General features: G+C 34.5%; 1 protein-coding gene across 2 annotated transcripts; it reads right to left on the bottom strand.

Annotated features, from left to right (window-relative positions):
* Positions 1-1,974: 1,974 nt before the first annotated feature.
* Positions 1,975-18,590, bottom strand: LOC18426173 (family of serine hydrolases 3). 2 transcript variants are annotated; one of them, XM_006832831.4, is made up of 6 exons: positions 18,425-18,590; positions 15,673-15,765; positions 13,685-13,783; positions 13,045-13,086; positions 2,514-2,745; positions 1,975-2,332 (listed from the first exon to the last, which is right to left on the bottom strand). In XM_006832831.4, exons 1-6 carry the CDS (start codon positions 18,521-18,523, stop codon positions 2,172-2,174), a joined length of 726 nt encoding a protein of 241 aa, XP_006832894.1. In that variant the 5' UTR covers positions 18,524-18,590; the 3' UTR covers positions 1,975-2,171. The 2 variants fall into 2 exon arrangements, with proteins under 2 accessions (XP_006832894.1, XP_011620408.1); XM_011622106.3 differs by lacking the exon at positions 15,673-15,765.
* Between the last annotated feature and the right edge of the window lie 530 nt (positions 18,591-19,120).

The raw sequence follows: 19,120 nt of genomic DNA, 5'->3' as shown, positions 1-19,120 counted from the left end.
GCTCAAATCAATCAAAGTAAGGCATGCCTCAAATATTCACTAGGAGAGGGTGTTTCGAATCCCATAAGTTTTCAAATCGATCATTTCGACCTCAAGATGAATGGATATGAGAAAAAATGGATTTTAAATCTTGGAAATAGTGCATCTTGTAATCCATTTTCTAGACTATCAATTTTCAAGCGTTCATAAATCTACTCGATTTACATTTATTTGAAGCTTTAAAATTTATAATTAAAAATAAAAATAAATTTTTAGGCCATTCCAAAGACCTCCAATATTGAAACAACATCTTTCTACACTATTTGAAGGTGCTCATTATTAGGGCTTCAGCCGCATACAAACCACATTCTTGTCTATTATATTCATCAAATAAGTGGGAGAGTATGCTATTCATGTGGAGCATATAAAGGGTGCCATGCACGTGGGGGCTATTTTCTCACTCTATATATAAGACTTTAATTTTTTATTTTGTATACCACTGTTATTCAATTGCATTAGGCATGCAAGATATAGTATTATCCTTACGTTTTCAGATATTCCAAGGGCAAATTCGGATAAATTTGCAAGCTCCAACCTTCACTTATTTTAATAAGGGAAAATAGTGTCTTGAAATAGAAAAACCATTATTCAATTGTGTTTGACGAGATGGATTTAGACTGATTTCGAATGTGTTTGGCGCTCTAAAACCCTTCAAATCTAGAGCGGCTTGCCAAAACCCTTCTCCTTTGCCAATTAGCTAAGGGTTTGCCAGGATGTTGCTATAAACTGGTTTAGTACTAATATTTTATTCCACTTATTCGTGTATGTGCACCGCGTTCATAAACCTGCTTATATAGAAAACGCGGCGCAAATTTCATGGCAAGGGGGACGGGTGTAGGGGTGGTCGCAATGGACGCGACCAGACCCGCGACCTAATGGGTAGACCCAACCTCAGGTCCGGGTCCACATTTTTTACCTAAATACTATTTGGATCTGGATTCAAGTAGAATAGACACACGCTAAGTGTTCATATTGTCTCAATATTGGCAACATTTACAATTTTACTGACAAGAAAGAAGAAGCCCATAGTTATAAGATATATGATGGAAAAAAAAAGGGCAAAAAACAAAAAAATTCATAGTCATAGGGTGGCAATGGTTTCGATCAGACTTGGGAGCTGATGGGTAGACCCGGGGCCAAATAGGTCCAAGTATGGCTCAAAATTTTAGACAGATACTATTCGGGTCCGGGTCTAGGTCGAGCGGGATCCGACCCGTTGCCACCCCAAGTCAGATGCCTCTACATAATGTCCCACCCTTCATTTCCATGGTTAACTTCTTCTTCTTCTTCTTCTTCTTCGAAAAAAAAAAAAAAAAAAAAAAAAAAAAAAGGCCGATTTCCCTTATATTCTATAACTATAGAAACAATAAACGCCTAGAGAAGGAACCAACCTCAATGTTCGAAAAATTGAACCAGTCCATGGAAACTGGCTAAAGGGGCGGGTCCAATAACCGGTAAACTGCCGATTCAACCACCCTAACTGGGCAGGTCTCGGTTGTTTCAAAATTGTTAATTTTTTTTAAAAAAATACAAAAATATATGAAAAATATATTTAAAGCTTGATTAAATAAAGCGTATCCAAAAGAAGTTAAAAAGTAGTAAAAAAATGAATTTTAAAAAAAATCAATTTGTGCCCCGAGTTATTTTTAAAATTTTTCAAAAAAAAAGAGAAAATATAAAAATAAGTAGTCATGGCCAAAACACTTTCCAATTTCTGGCTAAATGATAAAAACATATTAAAAAACATAGTACAAATAAATTCCTTATTTAAAGAATTTTATATATTTTGTTAATTTTTTTTTAATACCTGGCCGGACTACCAAATCGGCCAAAACCGGATCAACGAGTGCCCAGTTCCAGTTTACCGGCTGGTTCTAAATTGGACCGGCCGAGTTTGCGAATACCGACCAAAATAGCCCTTAAAACTCAAAACCATTGATGGGGAACAAAGTTTATTAGCACTTGCATGTGCCATTACATAAGTCACAGAGCATATATGCAAATAGTGTTCAAAGCAAATGCACAGCTAATTTCTCATGCAGATCCAAGGTAGAGAGAAAGAGAGAGAGAGAGAAGATTTACTCACACTAATTTCTCATGTCAAAGGCAGTTTAGAGAGAGAGATACTGAGACTAACATTCTTCGTTCAGAACAATTTCTTCTCTTACAGTGGGAGGGTCATGTTTCATGGCTTCAACTGCACAGCCCTCGGCCTCGAATTCCTCTTTTGTCGAGGAACAACTCTTAACAACACCTTCAATCCATCCTTTCAGTAGTTCTACAGTTGCCTCATCTGTAAAAATTCCATCCACCATTAAAACCAGAAGAGAGAGAGAGACAAGTGAGAGAAAGAGAGTCATCAGAAACACATTTCATGGAGAGAGAGCCACCAAGACTTACATTTCATAGAGAGAAAAAGAGACTGACACCTAGTCTAGAGAGAGAGAGAGAGAGAGAGAGAGAGAGACTCAAACCTAGTTTAGGAACAGTATGGCCCTGAGGGTGCCTTATGATCAAGGGTTCAATGAAAGCCGAGGCGAATTCCTCATTGGGCTCCTTTAGCCAGTCCTTGGCCCCAATGAAGTGCACAGACTTGACCTTGATGGGCTCTATGTATGCAGCCTCACATATTGTGGGATCTCTGAATTTGCTTCCTGAGATGGAGATGAACATCTTCATGGGTGGATGGTTCTTGAGAATGAGTCCCTGAATTTCCATTCATCTTTATCAACTTACATAATTTGCTATTTGGTTAGAGCAGAGTTAAAAAACTCTGCGGAGTTTAACTTGGACTCCGCTAAGTTACTTCAGGCTCGGGTAAAACGAGTTGTATAAATATAAAAAAAATAAAAAATTACGATAAATTGTAAAATCTATGTAGAAATATTTAAGTCACGGGATATAGATCATTTGCCTTTGGTACAACAAGTGTTAAATCTGGTGGTTGGGAGTCTACCCTTGACGGTGCAAAATACAAGAGAAAATATTGGAGATTGGGGATACATCCCTAGCCATTGAATTTCATATCTAATGGATTAGGTTGATTGTGAACCCTTTGTATTATAAATAATTGGTCTAACAGTATATTGTCATCATTATCATCCGAGTCATCTCAACTATTTTGGATCAACTACATGAATCCTGTTATGGTGTTCTGCTCTATCAAGGGTCATACTTTTAGTCAAATCGTATGTCACCATATATTTTCTCACTACTTCCATCTATGTCATTTGGGGCATTTCTTATGCTCTTTTGGAGTCTTCCACTTGAATAAATCACACCTCTTAACCTGTATTGTTCTAGGTCAATACATCTCATAGTATATAATCCCAATATTCTATATATATGTTAATGTTTGTTACGATAATTTGTGAGTGTTTATTGTCATGTGCCATATTTTTAGATTTATTATATTTTACTTAAATGCCACTAACTCTAAATTATTTTTTCTAAATCCCTGTTATACATTTTTCCATTTTGTTTGAACTTTTAATGTAGTTTACTTTGATTTTTGCTATATTTAATCAGTCCACAAGGATTCGACCGAGTTACTCAGCTCAAGCAAGGCCTAGGACCCAAGCTTGAGCCAAATTCCTAGACATTGATTTAGGGGAAAATTTTCTTCTTGATCCTAGCTAGCTATATCGAATTAAAATTGAAGAATTTAATCATAATTTGGTGAAATTTGAAAAAATCATTTCTTAATTTGGGTAAGTTTAGAGAAATTTTAGGCTAACTTCTTTGTAACTTTGGCCCAAATATTTGCCAAAATTTAGTATTGTGCTATGTTATTTATTTATTGGTAATTTAGTGTGGAATGGGTTCTCCTACCCATAATAAAAATGAAACTCAAGATGTCATTGTTGGGGTTTATGTGGCCTTTAAAGGCCTTATGAGTGCTTCTAAAATGAAATAATATAGTGGAACATGAATTCAGTGGGAGTGTGGTCCCTTATGTACCATACTAAGTAAACAATGTTTCCTGATATTGGACTGTGCTTGACGATCTAGGCTACTCGGTTGGAAAACCAAAAGTATCTAGGCATAGAGAACAAACCGAGAAGGGTTATGGGTTATCCCTTAATGAGGTCGGAGCTTATGTCTGGATGAATGAGTCGAGGGGCTTTGTGACCCTTGTGTGTGATGGTGGGCCTACAGAGACGGGGGGCCAAAACCTCATCCATGAACCACCACATGGCATGCATATCGATAGATTGTTCGGAAAAGCCAGATATCCACCTTTTAGGGTGAAGCGTATGCATGTGCGAGAGATACCCCTATATGCCATAGAACTGTGATCACATAAGGTCTTGGTGACCTTGACTCGTCTCTAGGGAAGGACCTGAAATCCATAGACTAGGATTGTGACTATTTGGTTCATCGGCCAGACTTTAGTAACCCGCTAATGAGCCCCTGCTTGGACTGTGGGTCATGAAAAATACTATGTCGTTCTCATAAAGCAAGTGTGGAACGTAGTCCACAGTTGAAGGTGGAGTGCCTTATGATTATTAATTCAATTCCTAAACCAGATGGATCCATTTCCCTTCATATTAATTTAATTATGTTTTTTTATGATAGAAATTTTTTTATAATTATTATTTGAATTTTTATGAGTCTTTTGATATTTTATTTATAATTTTTGGACTTATAAAAATAGAGTTATTGATTTTATAAAAGTATAAAATTCAAATAATATTTTAAAAATTAATTTATTAAATATCATGAAGGCCCCTAATGCATATGGGCCCACCATGCACCATGTGGGTGAGGCCCACACGTGCCTCACAAGGGTGGCACGCCCCACCTCTTGGTTGTTTGCTTTATTTTCAAGTTATTCAAATTTAGGAAATGTATCTTGCGGCATGTGATCTAATATTAGATATGGAAAAGATTAACCACATCTTATCCTACATATTGAAAGCATATCTTGACTTGACATATCTTTGAATAATATAGGAAAGAATATGCTATTTTATAGAATGAATAATATTTAAATAAGATTCAATTTATTTAAATATATTGATGGGAAAATGGTTTAAGAAAATAGGGATAATGGTCCAAACACCTTCCATAATGTTGATGGCCCATCTATGGAATAGATGACTCATATTTCTCACCCCACAAATTACCTTGATCAACGGTCCATATTTAATCTCAAGAAAGAGACAAACTATGAAAATCCCTAAACCTAATTTTTCTCTATAAATAGGGTTGCACCCTCTCCCTATTCTCTACACTTTTTTCACTCCCACAACTCTCTCTCTCCTACAGGGGCATGCCCCAATCTCTCTCTAAATCTCTCTCTTTAACCCTCTCTCTCTTAAGCTTCTAGAGGGTCACACCTCAACCCTAGGTCTCCCACTTTCTCTCTCATGCTTTAAAAATACTAAGGATTGGGAAATTAGAGATAAGCCAAGAAAATTTTTAGGATTAGAGTTTATAGATATTTTAGAGTGAATACTCAGTTTGACCGAAATTTGTTTTCCCAGTTCGAGATTGAAGCTAAACCGTTGATTTCGCATCATCGGATATTCGTGATTCGGTGTGGGGTGTAATAAGCCCGGTTGAGGTAATCTACGACACTTTTTTTTTTTGTTTCTTGAAATATTTAATTATATTGGTTTTATATTCCCAAGCATAAAAATTGTGGATATTTTTTTTGTTTAAAGAAAATTAGTTTAACATCAAGGTTTTTACATCTTGGATTTGTTAGTTTTATTTTTTTTGAAGCAAGAATTATTGTAATAAGACTATTATAAGTGATTTTTGCCCAAAGAAAAGAAAATGGGTGAAAAGAAAAAAAAAAAAAAAAATTTCCTCGGCAAGATAGCATTAATCTTTCTTTCATTAGTATCAGAGGTATTAATACTTGATGTCATTAGTTATCTTTTTCTTTATACTGAGTTTACATCAAGCTTGGGAATGAGATATATGAAAGCTAATAATCTTTGTGGTCAATTAATACACCCATAGTTAAGAGTTATTGGAATATTCAAACACCTAAAAGGCACTTTGCATACTGGGTTATTTTGGAACAGTGATATGAAGAAAATAATGATGTATTTTTCTATTACATACTTCAGTAATATTGTGTATCTTTGAGAGTAGGATCTACCTACAAAATTCTAGTTGGAGATCCTAAGGGAATTGAAAGTTATGGACTCATCAATGAAGGGTGTCAGTTCTGACCCTGCAAAATCCAGGAACTATCTACTGAGTTCCGTGATTTTTCCTACCAATGATATGATTTTATTTCTCGTTGAAATTTTGTTGTGATTCATAAAATTGAGTCTAATTTCAAACAAAAAATGTTTCATCAAGAAATTCCTTATGATTTGAAGATATGATCGATTTATTGAATGATATGCAAGTGTTGTTTTCTACAACGAAAATTATTTCCATGACTTAGAAGTCAAGATTGTATTTCTACTCTTAACAGAATGTTTTATATGTCACACTAAGTTTTTAAACTTTCATTCTGAGTCTAGTTTCTAATAAAATTTATTTGAAAAAGAACTATTGATGGGAAGAGAAGAATAAAAATTTTGGATTGAAGACAGGTCATCTTGAAATTTCTGCAATTTGGTATGTCTTTCATTGAAGACATAAATAGCTATATTTATCAAGCATATTTAACGGAGTGATATGCTTGTGGAAATATATGTGTTACTATTATATGCCTACTTTCAAACAAAATACTTTCAAACAAAATTGGTTTGAATGGGAAACTCCATGACGGTAGAGAAAAAAAACAATTTTACTAGATAGTGTTCATCTTGGAATTCTGCAGTATGATTTATTTTACGACATGAATGTCACTTATTTATTTCTCTGAAGAAATATATTATTTGGGATTCACACTATGATATTATGATTTGGTTTTGAGTCGAGTTTTCAACATAAAAGATTTCAGAAACATATTCTTTGAGGATCGAGAGAAACAAATATTTTATTGAGAGGTGCTCAACACGATTTTCAACTGAAAAAATTGCATTGTGACGTAAATGTCATTAAAATGAATACTCACTAAAAAGTATGATTAGAGATGGAATTGAGCACTATTTTTATATTTTTTTAGTCTATTTCAATAATCAAAAGGATTCGAAGATTGACTTTTTATGAGTTAAGAGATATCATATTTTTATCATGGGGTGCTCAAGCTCTATTATGCAATAAATTAAAAAGATGTGGCATGTTAAGACACATCTTTGGATTCTTAATTATGGAGACTTTTTTTTAGGGCTTATTTAAAAAGGTTTTATATTGTCCTATGAGTATGATTTATTATAATAAAACTTCAGAGAGAGGTAATACAAAGTTGGCAAGATATGACACTCTATGTGAAGAGTATTCGATCTATGAATAACAGAAAAATGAAAAAACACAATACCTATAAAAACATCTTATTTTTTGCGAAATGAATGGATATATAGAGAGACTTGATGGAAGCATAGAAACGCTAAAGAACAATGAGATAATCGAAATTGTGATATTTGAAATTAGGGGATGAAGAAGTGATTTTCTTCACGGTGTAAGACAGGGGAATCCAAATGCTGAAGAGATGGATACTTCGTGACATGTGAAACCGATGACCAATATATTCTCCATCAGTTGCGTGCACTTCCAAGATCACAAAAGCTTGTCAAACAAATAAAAGTGATGAATCAAGAAAGCCCAGGTACCACACTACATGGTTTTGAGGTATTAAATCTAGCTGACATTACATGCGAATGTCATATAGGGAAAGATGATTCAATAACTTTGTTTAATATGCTTTAGTTATATTTTGGTTAATTGTTTTATGACTATGTATGGAGTGTACAGACATTAAGTGATAAGTGCTAACAAATTTGAAAGAGCCGGTTTTGAATACCTTAGGTTTTTGTGCCTCATTGTGCTTGAGTATGAACTACGTAAGATAGTGATACACATAGAGATGTGATTTGATCAAGGGCTTTGAGCCCTAAGGATGAAACACGAGAGATGAGTGTGACTCATTCAAATATGTAAGCACAAATGGAGTGTTTTGTTGGAACTAAGTCTTGGTGATCATCCTCTTAATAATGTCTACAATATGATGTGTTGCATGTGATGATGATCTCTTGATAAAGTCTCCATAATTGTCAAAAATGAAGTATTTTGTCAAGGCTTTAATAGACATTATTTAGTCATGTTTTATTTTGGATAAAATTATAAGATGATATATATGATTTGTTTTTGTGGCCATGAACTTGACGTGGTAGGAAATTAAAGGTGAATACGGTAAAATGATTTATGAGAGCTAAACATGTATTTTAAAATTAAATTGGATGATTTGATTAAAGCCTAAGTCTATGAATATGGTTTTGAGAAAACTACATAGTCTTGTAAGGTCCATTAAGTCTTTATAAAAATCATTTTAAATTGTCATACTATTATATAACTATTGCTTGTGAATGCATATATATATACCAAGTCAATTTTTTTATTAAAAAGAAAAACATTGTGTCTTGAAGGTATTTATAAAAGTGAGAGAAAAACAATCATGCACTGTTTTTTTTTAAATACCTATATGCCTTGACCCATGTTTTTAGTTATTTAGAATCCTTGATTACCTAAGACTTTGAACCATATGGAATGTTGTAGGAATTCCATCATGCTAGGCTTCTTTGACACATGTTGTGTTGATTGAATAACTTGATTTGTATGAATTTACTACCAAGATGTCTAGTGTGGTTGAACTTTTGTGGTTCATGAAAGTTTTTTCATATTGTGAAACCAACGGGTATTGAATTACATATTGAGTGAGACTTAATATGCTACCTCATAATATATATATAAGAATGTTGAGAATGTATATGTTGTATGTACAATAATTGAGTGGGAACTACTACAGTCCGACGTTTTTTTAGCTACTTGGATAGTCAGATATACAGGTGCAAGCTATTTCACAAATCCAAATGACGCGAAGTCTACATCTAGATTTGTGTTTATGCTTGGAGGGGGTGCAGTTTCTTGAAAATCAAATAAACAGTATATGATGAAATTGTCCAGCATGGAGGCAGAGTACGTGACGTGCTGTTTGGAGATCAAGGAAGTCGTATGGATTAAGAAATTTTTTAATCGCCTTGATTTTCACCTTGTCCATTGTGAGGTAATAAGAATTTTTTGCGACAGCACAATAGTGATATGCGTGTCAAAGGAGCCACGATTCCATAAGAACTCAAAGCATATAAAATCATGTTTTTATCACCTGATGAATGAGGTGAGATTGAGAAAGATCGAGATCTAGATAAACTAAGTATTCCAATGGGAGCACCTGCTAGTATTTGACACGTTAGATGGAACAATAAACTATAATGTTGTTTACCCACGTAACTCAAATGTGCTGTGCCGGTTGTATGGTTACAAAAGGGAGCAACTTATTGAAGAACTCTTTTGAGCCCATGAACATACGACCCCATGCGATGAGGGTACGCGATGATCTTCTGCGACAACATGTCTATGATTCGCGATGCGATGTGAAAGATGAACTACGACTACTTTTGGGATGAGATCCGAACAACAAAGAGAAAAATGTATTGCCTCTATAAATCTTTTTGTGAAAAGATTAATGACGAAAGTCATGATTAATGTATTGAGAGAATAAGTAAAAATACTTGAGAGATATTGTAATTGGGAGAAAGAGATGGGAATGAGAGAAAGTGAGAAAGAGAGAATATAAGGCATTCAAGGGGCAAGTGAGAGATGTTGGGTTTATGTGGCCTTTAATGGCCTTATGAGTGCTTGTAAAATGAAATAATATAGTGAAATATGAACTTAGTGAGAGTGTGGTCTCTTGTAGACCATACTAAACAAATGATGTTTGTTGATACCAGACTATGCTTGACGATCTAGACCAGTCAGTTGGAAAACCCAAGGTATCTGGGCATAAAGAATAAACCAAAAAGGGTTCTGGGTTATCCCTTGATAAGGTTGAAGCTTATGCCTGGATGAATGAGGCGAGGGACTATGTGCCCCTTGTGTGTGATGGTGGGCCTATAGAGACAGGAGCCAAAACCTCATCCATGATCCATCATACGACATGCATATCGATAGATTGTTCGAGAAAGTCAAATATCCATATTTTAGGGTGAAGCGTATGCATGCGCGAGAGATACCCATATATGCCATAGAGTTATCGTCGCATAAGGTCTTGGTGACCTTGACTCATCTCTTGAGGATGACCTGAAATCCACAGACTGGGATTGCGACCCCTTGACTCATCAGCCAGACTTTGGTGACCCGCCAATGAACCCCTGCTTGGACTGTGGGTCATGGGAAGCACTGGGTCGGTTTGATAAAGCAAGTGTGGTCCATAGTTTACAGTTGAAGGTGGAGTGCCTCATGATTTTTAATTCAATTCCTAAACCATATGGATCCATTTCACATTATATTAATTTAATTATATTTTTTTTATGATAGAAATTATTTTAGAATTATTATTTGAATTTTTATGAGTATTTTGATATTTTATTTATAATTTTTAGACTTATAAAAATAAAGTTATTGATTTTACAAAAATATAAAATTCAAACAATATTGTAAAAATTAATTTGTTAAATATCATGGGGCCCTATAGTGCACATGGGCCCATCATGTACCATGTGGGTGGGGCCCACATGTCCCACACATGGGTGGCACGCCCCACCTCTTGGTTGTTTGTTTTATTATCAAGTTATTCAAATTTAAGAAATGTATCTTGTAGCATGTGATCTAATATTAGATATGGAAAAGATTTACCACATCTTATCCTAAATATTGAAAGCATATATTGACTTACATATCTTGGAATAGTATGGAAAAAAATATGTTATTTTATAGAATGAATAATATTTAAATAAGATTCAATTTATTTAAATATATTGATGGGAAAATGGTTTAAGGAAATGGGGATAATGCTCTAAGTACCTTCCATAATGTTGATAGCCCATATATAAAATGTATGGCTCAGATCTCTCACTTCGCAAGTTACCTTGATCAACGATCCATACTCAATATTAAGAAAAAGACAAACTATGAGAAACCCTAAACATAATTTTTGTCTATAAATATGGGTGCACTCTTTCTCTATTCGTTATACTTTCTCTATCCCACAACTCTTTCTCTCCTCTCTCTCTTATAGGGGTGCACCCCATTCTCTCTCCTCTGGGTCTCTCTCTGTACAACTTTCACACTTTAACCCTCTCTCTCCTAAGCCTCTAGAGGGGCATGCCTCAACTCTAGGCCTCCCACTTTTTCTCTTATGCTTTAAAAATACTAAGGGTTGAGAAATTAAGGGTAAGCCAAGAAAATTTTGGGGGTTAGAGTTTGTAGAGATTTAAGGGTGAATACTTAGTTTGGCCAAAATTTTCTTTCTCAGTTCGAGATTGAAGCTCAACTGTTGATCTCGCGCCATCAGATGTTGGTGACTTGGTATAGGGTATAATAAGGCCAACTGAGGTAATCTCTGGCACTCTTTTATTTTTATTTCTTGCTATATTTTATTATATTAATTTTATATTCCCAGGCATAAAAATTTTGGATATTTTCTTTGTTTAAAGAAAATTGGTTTAATGGCATCAAGGTTTTTAAGATATTGGATTTGTTAGTTTTATTTTCTTTGAAGTAAGAATTATTGTAATAAGATTACTTGTAAGTGATCTTTGCCAAAAGAAAAAAAAAAAAAAAAATGGGTGAAAAAAATAAAAATAAAAAAAAAACATATTTCTCGACAAGATCGCATTTGTCTTTCTTTCAGGCATGTTATGATGCTTCACCTCTCTGACCACCAAACCTTGAGGCCCTAACATATATTAGTAAAAGTTATGTTGGCTTTCTATGTATCTAGATTACATGCCCCCTAAAACAGTAATATGTGATATTTGTATGTGTGATTGTCTTCCCTACCCACGAATTTCATAGAATTATCACCCCTATTCTTGTCATATAATGTGTGTGTTTGTTTGGTCAAGAATGACCAAATTAGAAAGCCTTCTAGGTCCAATTTTGCCTACTTGGTGCGTTGAAAGTTGCTGAATTGCAATGCTTACATTTCTTTTTGGGTCTGTACACCATAAGATTATTTTTCTGTCTTTGTTATAAGGCGGTCACAATTGTTCATGACAATTACATGTCAAATCATAAAGCTTAGGTTACGTTGCAAAGTAGGGCTAGCAATGTGCCACTTGGTCCAGTCTTAAAAACACCGGGATTCAGACCACCAAATATGGCCCGTGGATAGATCCAACCCTGGCCTGGCCCATTATTTTCCTTCTTTATTTTATTTGGCCAATCCCACGATAGGCCGGCCTTGTTGAGGGCTCAAGGCTAGGGCCAAACTTGTGTCAGGCCCTCTTCAGCCCGGTATAGGCAGCACCAGGATGGGCTCAGGCCGACCATACTGGGACTAGGGCTAGGGTTGGCCCGGCCCGTTGCCCCCCATCGAAATTTTGTTTTGAACTTCAGTTTGGTCAATGACATATCCCCAACTGTCTATTTTTAAATGTATCAAAGATAAATGGTCTTATTCAATACTTTTTATTTATTTTTTGTTATTTAGGCAATTGTATTGGTAATTGAATTTTGGCATTAAACTAAAGAAACAAACCAAAAAGTGACTTCGAGATCTTGAGGCCGGGGGTGATGGTAAAGTGAAAAGAAAGTGCATAAAGAAATTAGCCTGTTTAGCGTACTTGGGTATGTACTTTGGAGTATCTTCTCAATCTAAAATTTTGAATTCATTTTTAAAAACATCAAAATGGGCATTTAAAAAAGTAAATGAAAGCGTTATGAGTTTTTTAGATCCGACCATCCAAAAATTAGAAAATCTCTACTTAATACTATATATTATTCTTTCATACGCATATAAAATGTATACATATAAAATGTATATTCTTATTTCTTTTGACAATGCCCATTGGTTTGAGGAGGTTACATGCCTCAAATTTAAGCCCCTAACAATACCCCACATTTTTATTTTACGGAACTTGTGGTGCGCATCTTTACCTTGCTTTGGTAGCCCAGTAGATAGCCTCCAATTGCAGCTCCCTAGGGAACAAACAAAAAAGGTATGTAAAGATATAAATGTTGCTAGGCAACTTAAAAAGAGAAGAGAAACATGTATATCTCTTTATATATAGGGATTATATACTATGGGATTATTTATCTTTGTTACAAGGAGGTCAAAATTGCTAGTAGCCATGCGATGTCAGATTAGAAAGCTTGGTGTGTGTCTTAGAGTTCGAAACATTTCTTTTGAGCTTTGTATCTGCTTAAAAACAAACTGACAACTAGTCAATTTGAAATCTAACAGAAAAAAAATGATTGTGACCACCTTGTACTAAAATTAAGGGATCGTTTACAAAGAGACTATTTATCTTTTGTACAAAGAGGTCACAGCCACTCTTGTCCCTAAAATTTCAAAATGAGTGGTTGTTAGAGTGTCATTGAATAGACACAAAGTTTCAAAATTTTTTTATCATACTTCGTGACTTACCTCAAGCCATTTAATTTGAAATATAATGAGTATGAATAGTTGTTAATTCTTTATATAAAAAATAAATAGTCTCTTTATAGACAATCCCTATAAGTAAATGGTCTCTTTTTTATACTTCTGCACACTTATATATTAGTGTATGGAACATACCTGTGAAAATCCAAGAAACCCATCAAATGGTCCATTCTTCTCGATATAATCACACAAATAAGAAATGCAGGAGTCTAGATTTTGATAAGCTGTAAAATCCTGGTGAACATAATAAATTATCAAAAAAAAAAAATTAGATACTTGCCCTTTCTCTATTAGGACTTTTACAGATATGAATAATCCACCACTTAGGACAAATTAAAATAAAAATCATCAAAACACCCATCTAAAATGATTGATTGAATTACGTCCAAATTGCATCATATCAAATAGTGATGCCATTCTCATGTTTGTTCAAGGACTGAAACTAACTCAAAGGGAAAATATCAAAAGATTGCTACAGATCTGGCATCTCTTATTATATTTTGGTATCATTTTTTGGGGGGATGAAGTTGCCCTTATCATAAATATATGAGAAATTTAGTAAATTCCATGTAATGAGTTAAGAGTTGAGACTAATCTAACCAATCAAATATATGAGAAAGTTTATATAGAGCCGAGGCTCTAAACAATCAAATTTAAACCTACCTAAAAAATTTCACTAGAAGAGGTTGTCTTGATGCCCAAATATCCTCAAATCGATCATCTCGATATCAAGATGCACAGACATGAGAAAAAAAATGGATTTCAAGTTTTGAAAATAGTGCATTTTGTAATGCGTTTTTGTACCGTCAGTTTTCATGATTTTCAAGTTTTCATATATGTATCAATCTACACTATTTTTTAAGCTTTAAACTTTATAAATAACGATAAAAATATATTTTGAGGCTATCACAAATATTTTCAGTATTGAAACTACATTTCTCGACACCATTTGAAGGTAGGGTCTAATTTGATTGTTTAGAGCCTAGGCTCCATACAAACCGCACCCAATTTTAAATAGCCCATCATTTTTATATCTAATTTTAAATAGCTCATCAAAGGAGTCAGAAATTGCATGCAATTGTTGGAGAGGTGAAATGTTAAATATTTGATCTCTCACAGGTGTTTTGCTAATTTGCTAAAATATAATAAAGCTTTTGATTATACCTTCTTTGAGAAGGTTTGGCTCTAAGTGGAATAAACACAAGGCATATGCAGTCAGGGTGGTGGGTACCATACCATGATATCTATGACTTCATACTTCTTTGTAGAAGTTGTGATCCCTTCTTTCAGGTGACCATGCGCACGAGAGTGCATAAATCATGAAGTTTGGTAGGTTGCATGGTTGAGAATTGGTTCTCTCTTTTCACATAATAATTGGTATCTTAACTTCTCAAAGAAATAATAATTTGTATCTCAAAAATATTACAGAATTATAATATTAGAACAAAACCAAAAATATTTCGACCCCCTCGTAGCTAAGGATGGCAACAGGTTGGGTCTAAGCCAGTCCAGCCTTGGCTAGGACCGACCCGCCCCAAACCCCCACAGGGCCTACCCAAGCCCAGCCCTAGCCATGTTAGGACTGGGCTGGGCTAAAAACAATAAAAAAATATTTAAGAAAAAGCAAGAAAAAAAGAGGACCGGGCCAGGCCGGACTGGGCTGGCATTTGGCCAGCATGGGAGCTCGGGCCACAGTTTGTGTCTTATGCCCTACTTCTTTAGGGTCAGGCCAGGCAGCCATTGCCCATTGCCAGCTCTATTTGTGGTCACATCCAGGCACGATCTTTACTTAGGGCAATCCCAAAAGTAAGACCTTTTTACTACAGAAGTAGTCATAATCAAGAGGAAAAATATCCAAATTTTGGTAGCATAAAAGCAATGTTTGCTTTTATTATCCTAGAGGCCAAAACATGCATAGTAGACCCTATCCGGGTCCAAATCTTGGATTTGAATACTATTTAGGTTTGGGTCCGATTGGTCCAGGTCTGGGTCTGACCCGTTGCCACCCCTAGAGTACAAAACAGTTCTATTACTGTCACTAAAATAAAAAAAGATGCTCAAATGGGTGCCCTAAAATAATACATAACATGTATATGAATGGATAGCGAAAATAAAGCATTCACCTCATTGAATTGAAACCACTCAAAGTAAGGTGGGGGGAAGATGCCCTCGATCTCTGATTTCCCACTGGCCGGGAATTGTCCATCGAGAAAGACCTTCAAATAAATAAATAAAATTAAAAAAACTTGGAATAAAATCACTTCGAATCAATGTTCTTGAATTTGTTGTGTGGGTCGCAGTCTTCGGATTTTATAGCCGAACTAATGTGAAGCAAATCACTCCTCTCATGTATCAGTATTAATTTCGAAAACGACTTTGATACATTCAAAATTTGGTAAAAGTACCTATATACTATTGGAAGCAATGTTTCAAAACAGGATCAGATCAGTGGGGTAGATTGTCCATCCCCTATATCCCTGTTAGATCGGCAGATTAAAAAATAATAGAAATGATTAAAATAGGGGGTTCGTGTCGGGGGATTTATGGGGGCGAGATAGGAAAAATTAGATTAGCTAAGAAAAAGAAAAAATAATAATAAAAGGGGGTTGTTTTAGGGTGGGGGCACCGGGCTGGTATCGATACCTTCTCAGAACTGGTTTGGTCTGGCCGATTCCAGATCGGGATGGAGTTTTGAAACATTCATTTCAAATTTTTGTATAAGAAACTGTGTGATATTCTAAATTTAGGAAACATACCTTGTATATTAACTTTTTTAAAAAATTCCTAGTAATATCAAGTTTTTAAATTTGTGTCAAAAATACACTCAAAGACTTCTCTCAAAATAATAAAAAAGCCCCTGAAGTGGGTGTGATAATATTAGCAATAAAAAGTAAAAGTGAGTACGATAATATTACTTAAAATACAAAAACAAAAACAAAAAAGAATTAAACCTCATTGGAAGTGATAAAAAGAACACTTACCCAAAAACTTGATACTTTTTAAAATATTTATTAAGTGCCTCCCCAAGAATTTTGTTGAAGATATGATTGCTCTCCTTAGGGCTTTGAGTGAGCAAGAGCTTTTGCTAATTTAACTCATTTGATTCAAATTATTTAAAGGAAAAGTTTCTATACTTCTCCTACTTCATTGAAGAACTATCCTCCCCCTACCATCCAGCCGTCCAATTTTAATCAAGAGAGCTACTCACCGTTTGATGTCTCAAAGTATTTTATTTTTAGTTTTTTTTTTATACAAATTTTATGAATATGAAATTTAGTAAGTGTCATCTTCTCATTGGGGCGCACCTATAAAAATATTAAAAATAACTTTTTGATAAATATAATGACCAAAATACCCCTTGAATCTTTCAAGGATATTTTGGTCATTTTATTTTATTGAAAATATTTTTTTTTTATATATTTTGCTAGTGCAAGTTTAATAGAAGATTGGATGTCCAAAATATGGTGTCAAAATAGTTTATAAAAAAAAATTAAAAATAAAATGGTATAGAGACGTGATATTGTGATTGGGCAATCTTAGGCCTCCATTCAGAATGGACAGTTGGATAAGGGGAAGTATATAAGTTTTATGTTGTAGGAAAAGCACAGAAAGCGTGTCCTTATTTAAATACTCTTTTTTGTTGTGGCTAGCCTAGAACAGATTTTTCATTAAAAAATCTTGTTCTAGAGCCAAGTGGGGGACATTTTTGTAATTTACCCCGACACTAGAGCAAAATGATGTAAATAATTTTATTATTTTAGGTTATAAACCCGAAATAAGATTTTTCAGTAAAAGAACAAACAAGTTTAATTATAGTCATTTGGCTCAAATCCCTCAACAAGATGAAATGGCCTCACTTGTTCAGAGTTACAATACTGGAACCAAGGTAATTTTGACTTTTTAATTGTTGAAGAGGTACTTGAGTAAAGGGATTTCCCTTTTACTAAAGTAAAGGGATTTTTAAAATTGGTGCGGTTTGTATGGAGCCTAGGCTCTAAACAATCAAATTAAAGAGCACATTCAAATGGTGTCGAGAAATGTGGTTTTAATACTGAAAATCATTGTGATAGCCTCAAAATATGTTTTCATCTTTAGTTATAAAATTTAAAGCTTTAAAAATAGTGTAGATCGAGCAGATCTATGAAAACTTGAAAATCTTGAAAATTGACGGTCAAAAAATGCATTACAAGATGCACTACTTTTCAAAACTTGAACTCCATTTTTTTCTCATGTCTGTGCATCTTGATGTCGAGATGTTTAATTTCAGGATATTTGGGCATCAAAACGACCTCCTCTAATGAAATTTTTGAGATGGGCTCTAATTTAATTGTTTAGAGCTTCGGCTCTATATAAACCTTTCCCCTTTTCAAATACACCCCCCTTTACTAGTGTTTATTTAACCAACTTGTTAAACCCCCCTGAACACTACTTTGTTAACACCCTTCCCATCCCCCCCTCAAACAATTTTTTAAAACACTAAAAAAAAACCAGTACTATTTTTTTTTTTTTACTACCCCCAAGTTTAAAACGATATTTTTTAGGTCAAAATACCCCCATTTGACCATGTTAAGAACACCTGCTTCTTCTTTTTTATCTTTTTTTTTTTTTTTTTGTGCCGGATTGAAAAATGACTCCACACTGCTCTAACAATAAAAATGTATCGGACCTAAATGTGCCGGACCAATCTGGCACATTGGTTTCATAGTGCCGGTCAAGCAACCAGACCGAAAAATAAGTTTGCTCCGATACAACAAATGTGTCAGGCCAGTCCAGCACATTGATTTCATAGTACTGGTTTCTCTCATCTTTGATCACTATGTTTCACTAATTTGTTCATAGGCATCGAAATATATTACAGAGAGAGAGAGAGAGAACCAGTTCGAAGCCGGCGACGATTTGAGGATCCCACTTCCCAATTTGCTTCTGCAGAAAGCTCCCACTGGTTCGAAACCCATGGAGGCATAAGATCTTCATTCTCTCTCTGTGTTTTGACAAGCTCTCTCTCTCTTTCTCTGTAATTTTCTGTCTAGTGACTCCAAACTGCCATACCTAATGAAGAGGCCATCACATTCATATCTACCTTTCAAATTCCATTGTGAACTCACCTACCTCCAAGTACAGGGGCGTGGTTTGTATATAGCCCGAGGCTCTAAACAAACAAAATAAAGCGCACCTTTAAATAGTGTTGAGAAATGTGGTTTTAGTACCAGAAATCTTTGTGATAGCCTTACAATATATTTTTATCTTTAATTATAAAATTTAAAGCTTCAAACAAAAATAGCTTAGATCAGATCAGATCTATACAAACTTGAAAGCTTTAAAAATTGGCCGTCCAAAAATGTGTTACAAGATGCATTGTTTCAAAACTTGAAATCAAATTTTTTTTTGGTGTCCATGTATCTTGATGTCGAGATGATCAATTTGATGATATTTAAACATTAAAATAACCTCTTTTAATGAAATTCTTGAGGTGCTCTAATTTGATTGTTTAGAGCCTAGGCTCTATATAAACTTTTTCCCTAAATAAATAATTTATGTAAATTAGTGTGAGAGAGATATTCTCTACCTTCC

Source organism: Amborella trichopoda, chromosome 1 (genome assembly GCF_054954075.1).
Source record: "Amborella trichopoda isolate Santa Cruz 75 chromosome 1, AtrichopodaSantaCruz75HAP2 v2.0, whole genome shotgun sequence".
Taxonomy (NCBI): domain Eukaryota; kingdom Viridiplantae; phylum Streptophyta; class Magnoliopsida; order Amborellales; family Amborellaceae; genus Amborella; species Amborella trichopoda.
This window is presented reverse-complemented; position numbering and strand designations above follow the sequence as displayed.

What these genes read in the sequence shown, in the direction of transcription:
- LOC18426173 (XM_006832831.4), bottom strand. Translation starts at nt 18,523, where the DNA reads ATGAAGATCTTATGCCTCCATGGGTTTCGAACCAGTGGGAGCTTTCTG. An exon ending in TCGTCGCCGGCTTCGAACTG is followed by an intron (nt 15,766 to 18,424) that starts GTTCTCTCTCTC and finishes ATTTATTTGAAG; the next exon opens with GTCTTTCTCGATGGACAATT. An exon ending in AGTGGTTTCAATTCAATGAG is followed by an intron (nt 13,784 to 15,672) that starts GTGAATGCTTTA and finishes TATGTTCACCAG; the next exon opens with GATTTTACAGCTTATCAAAA.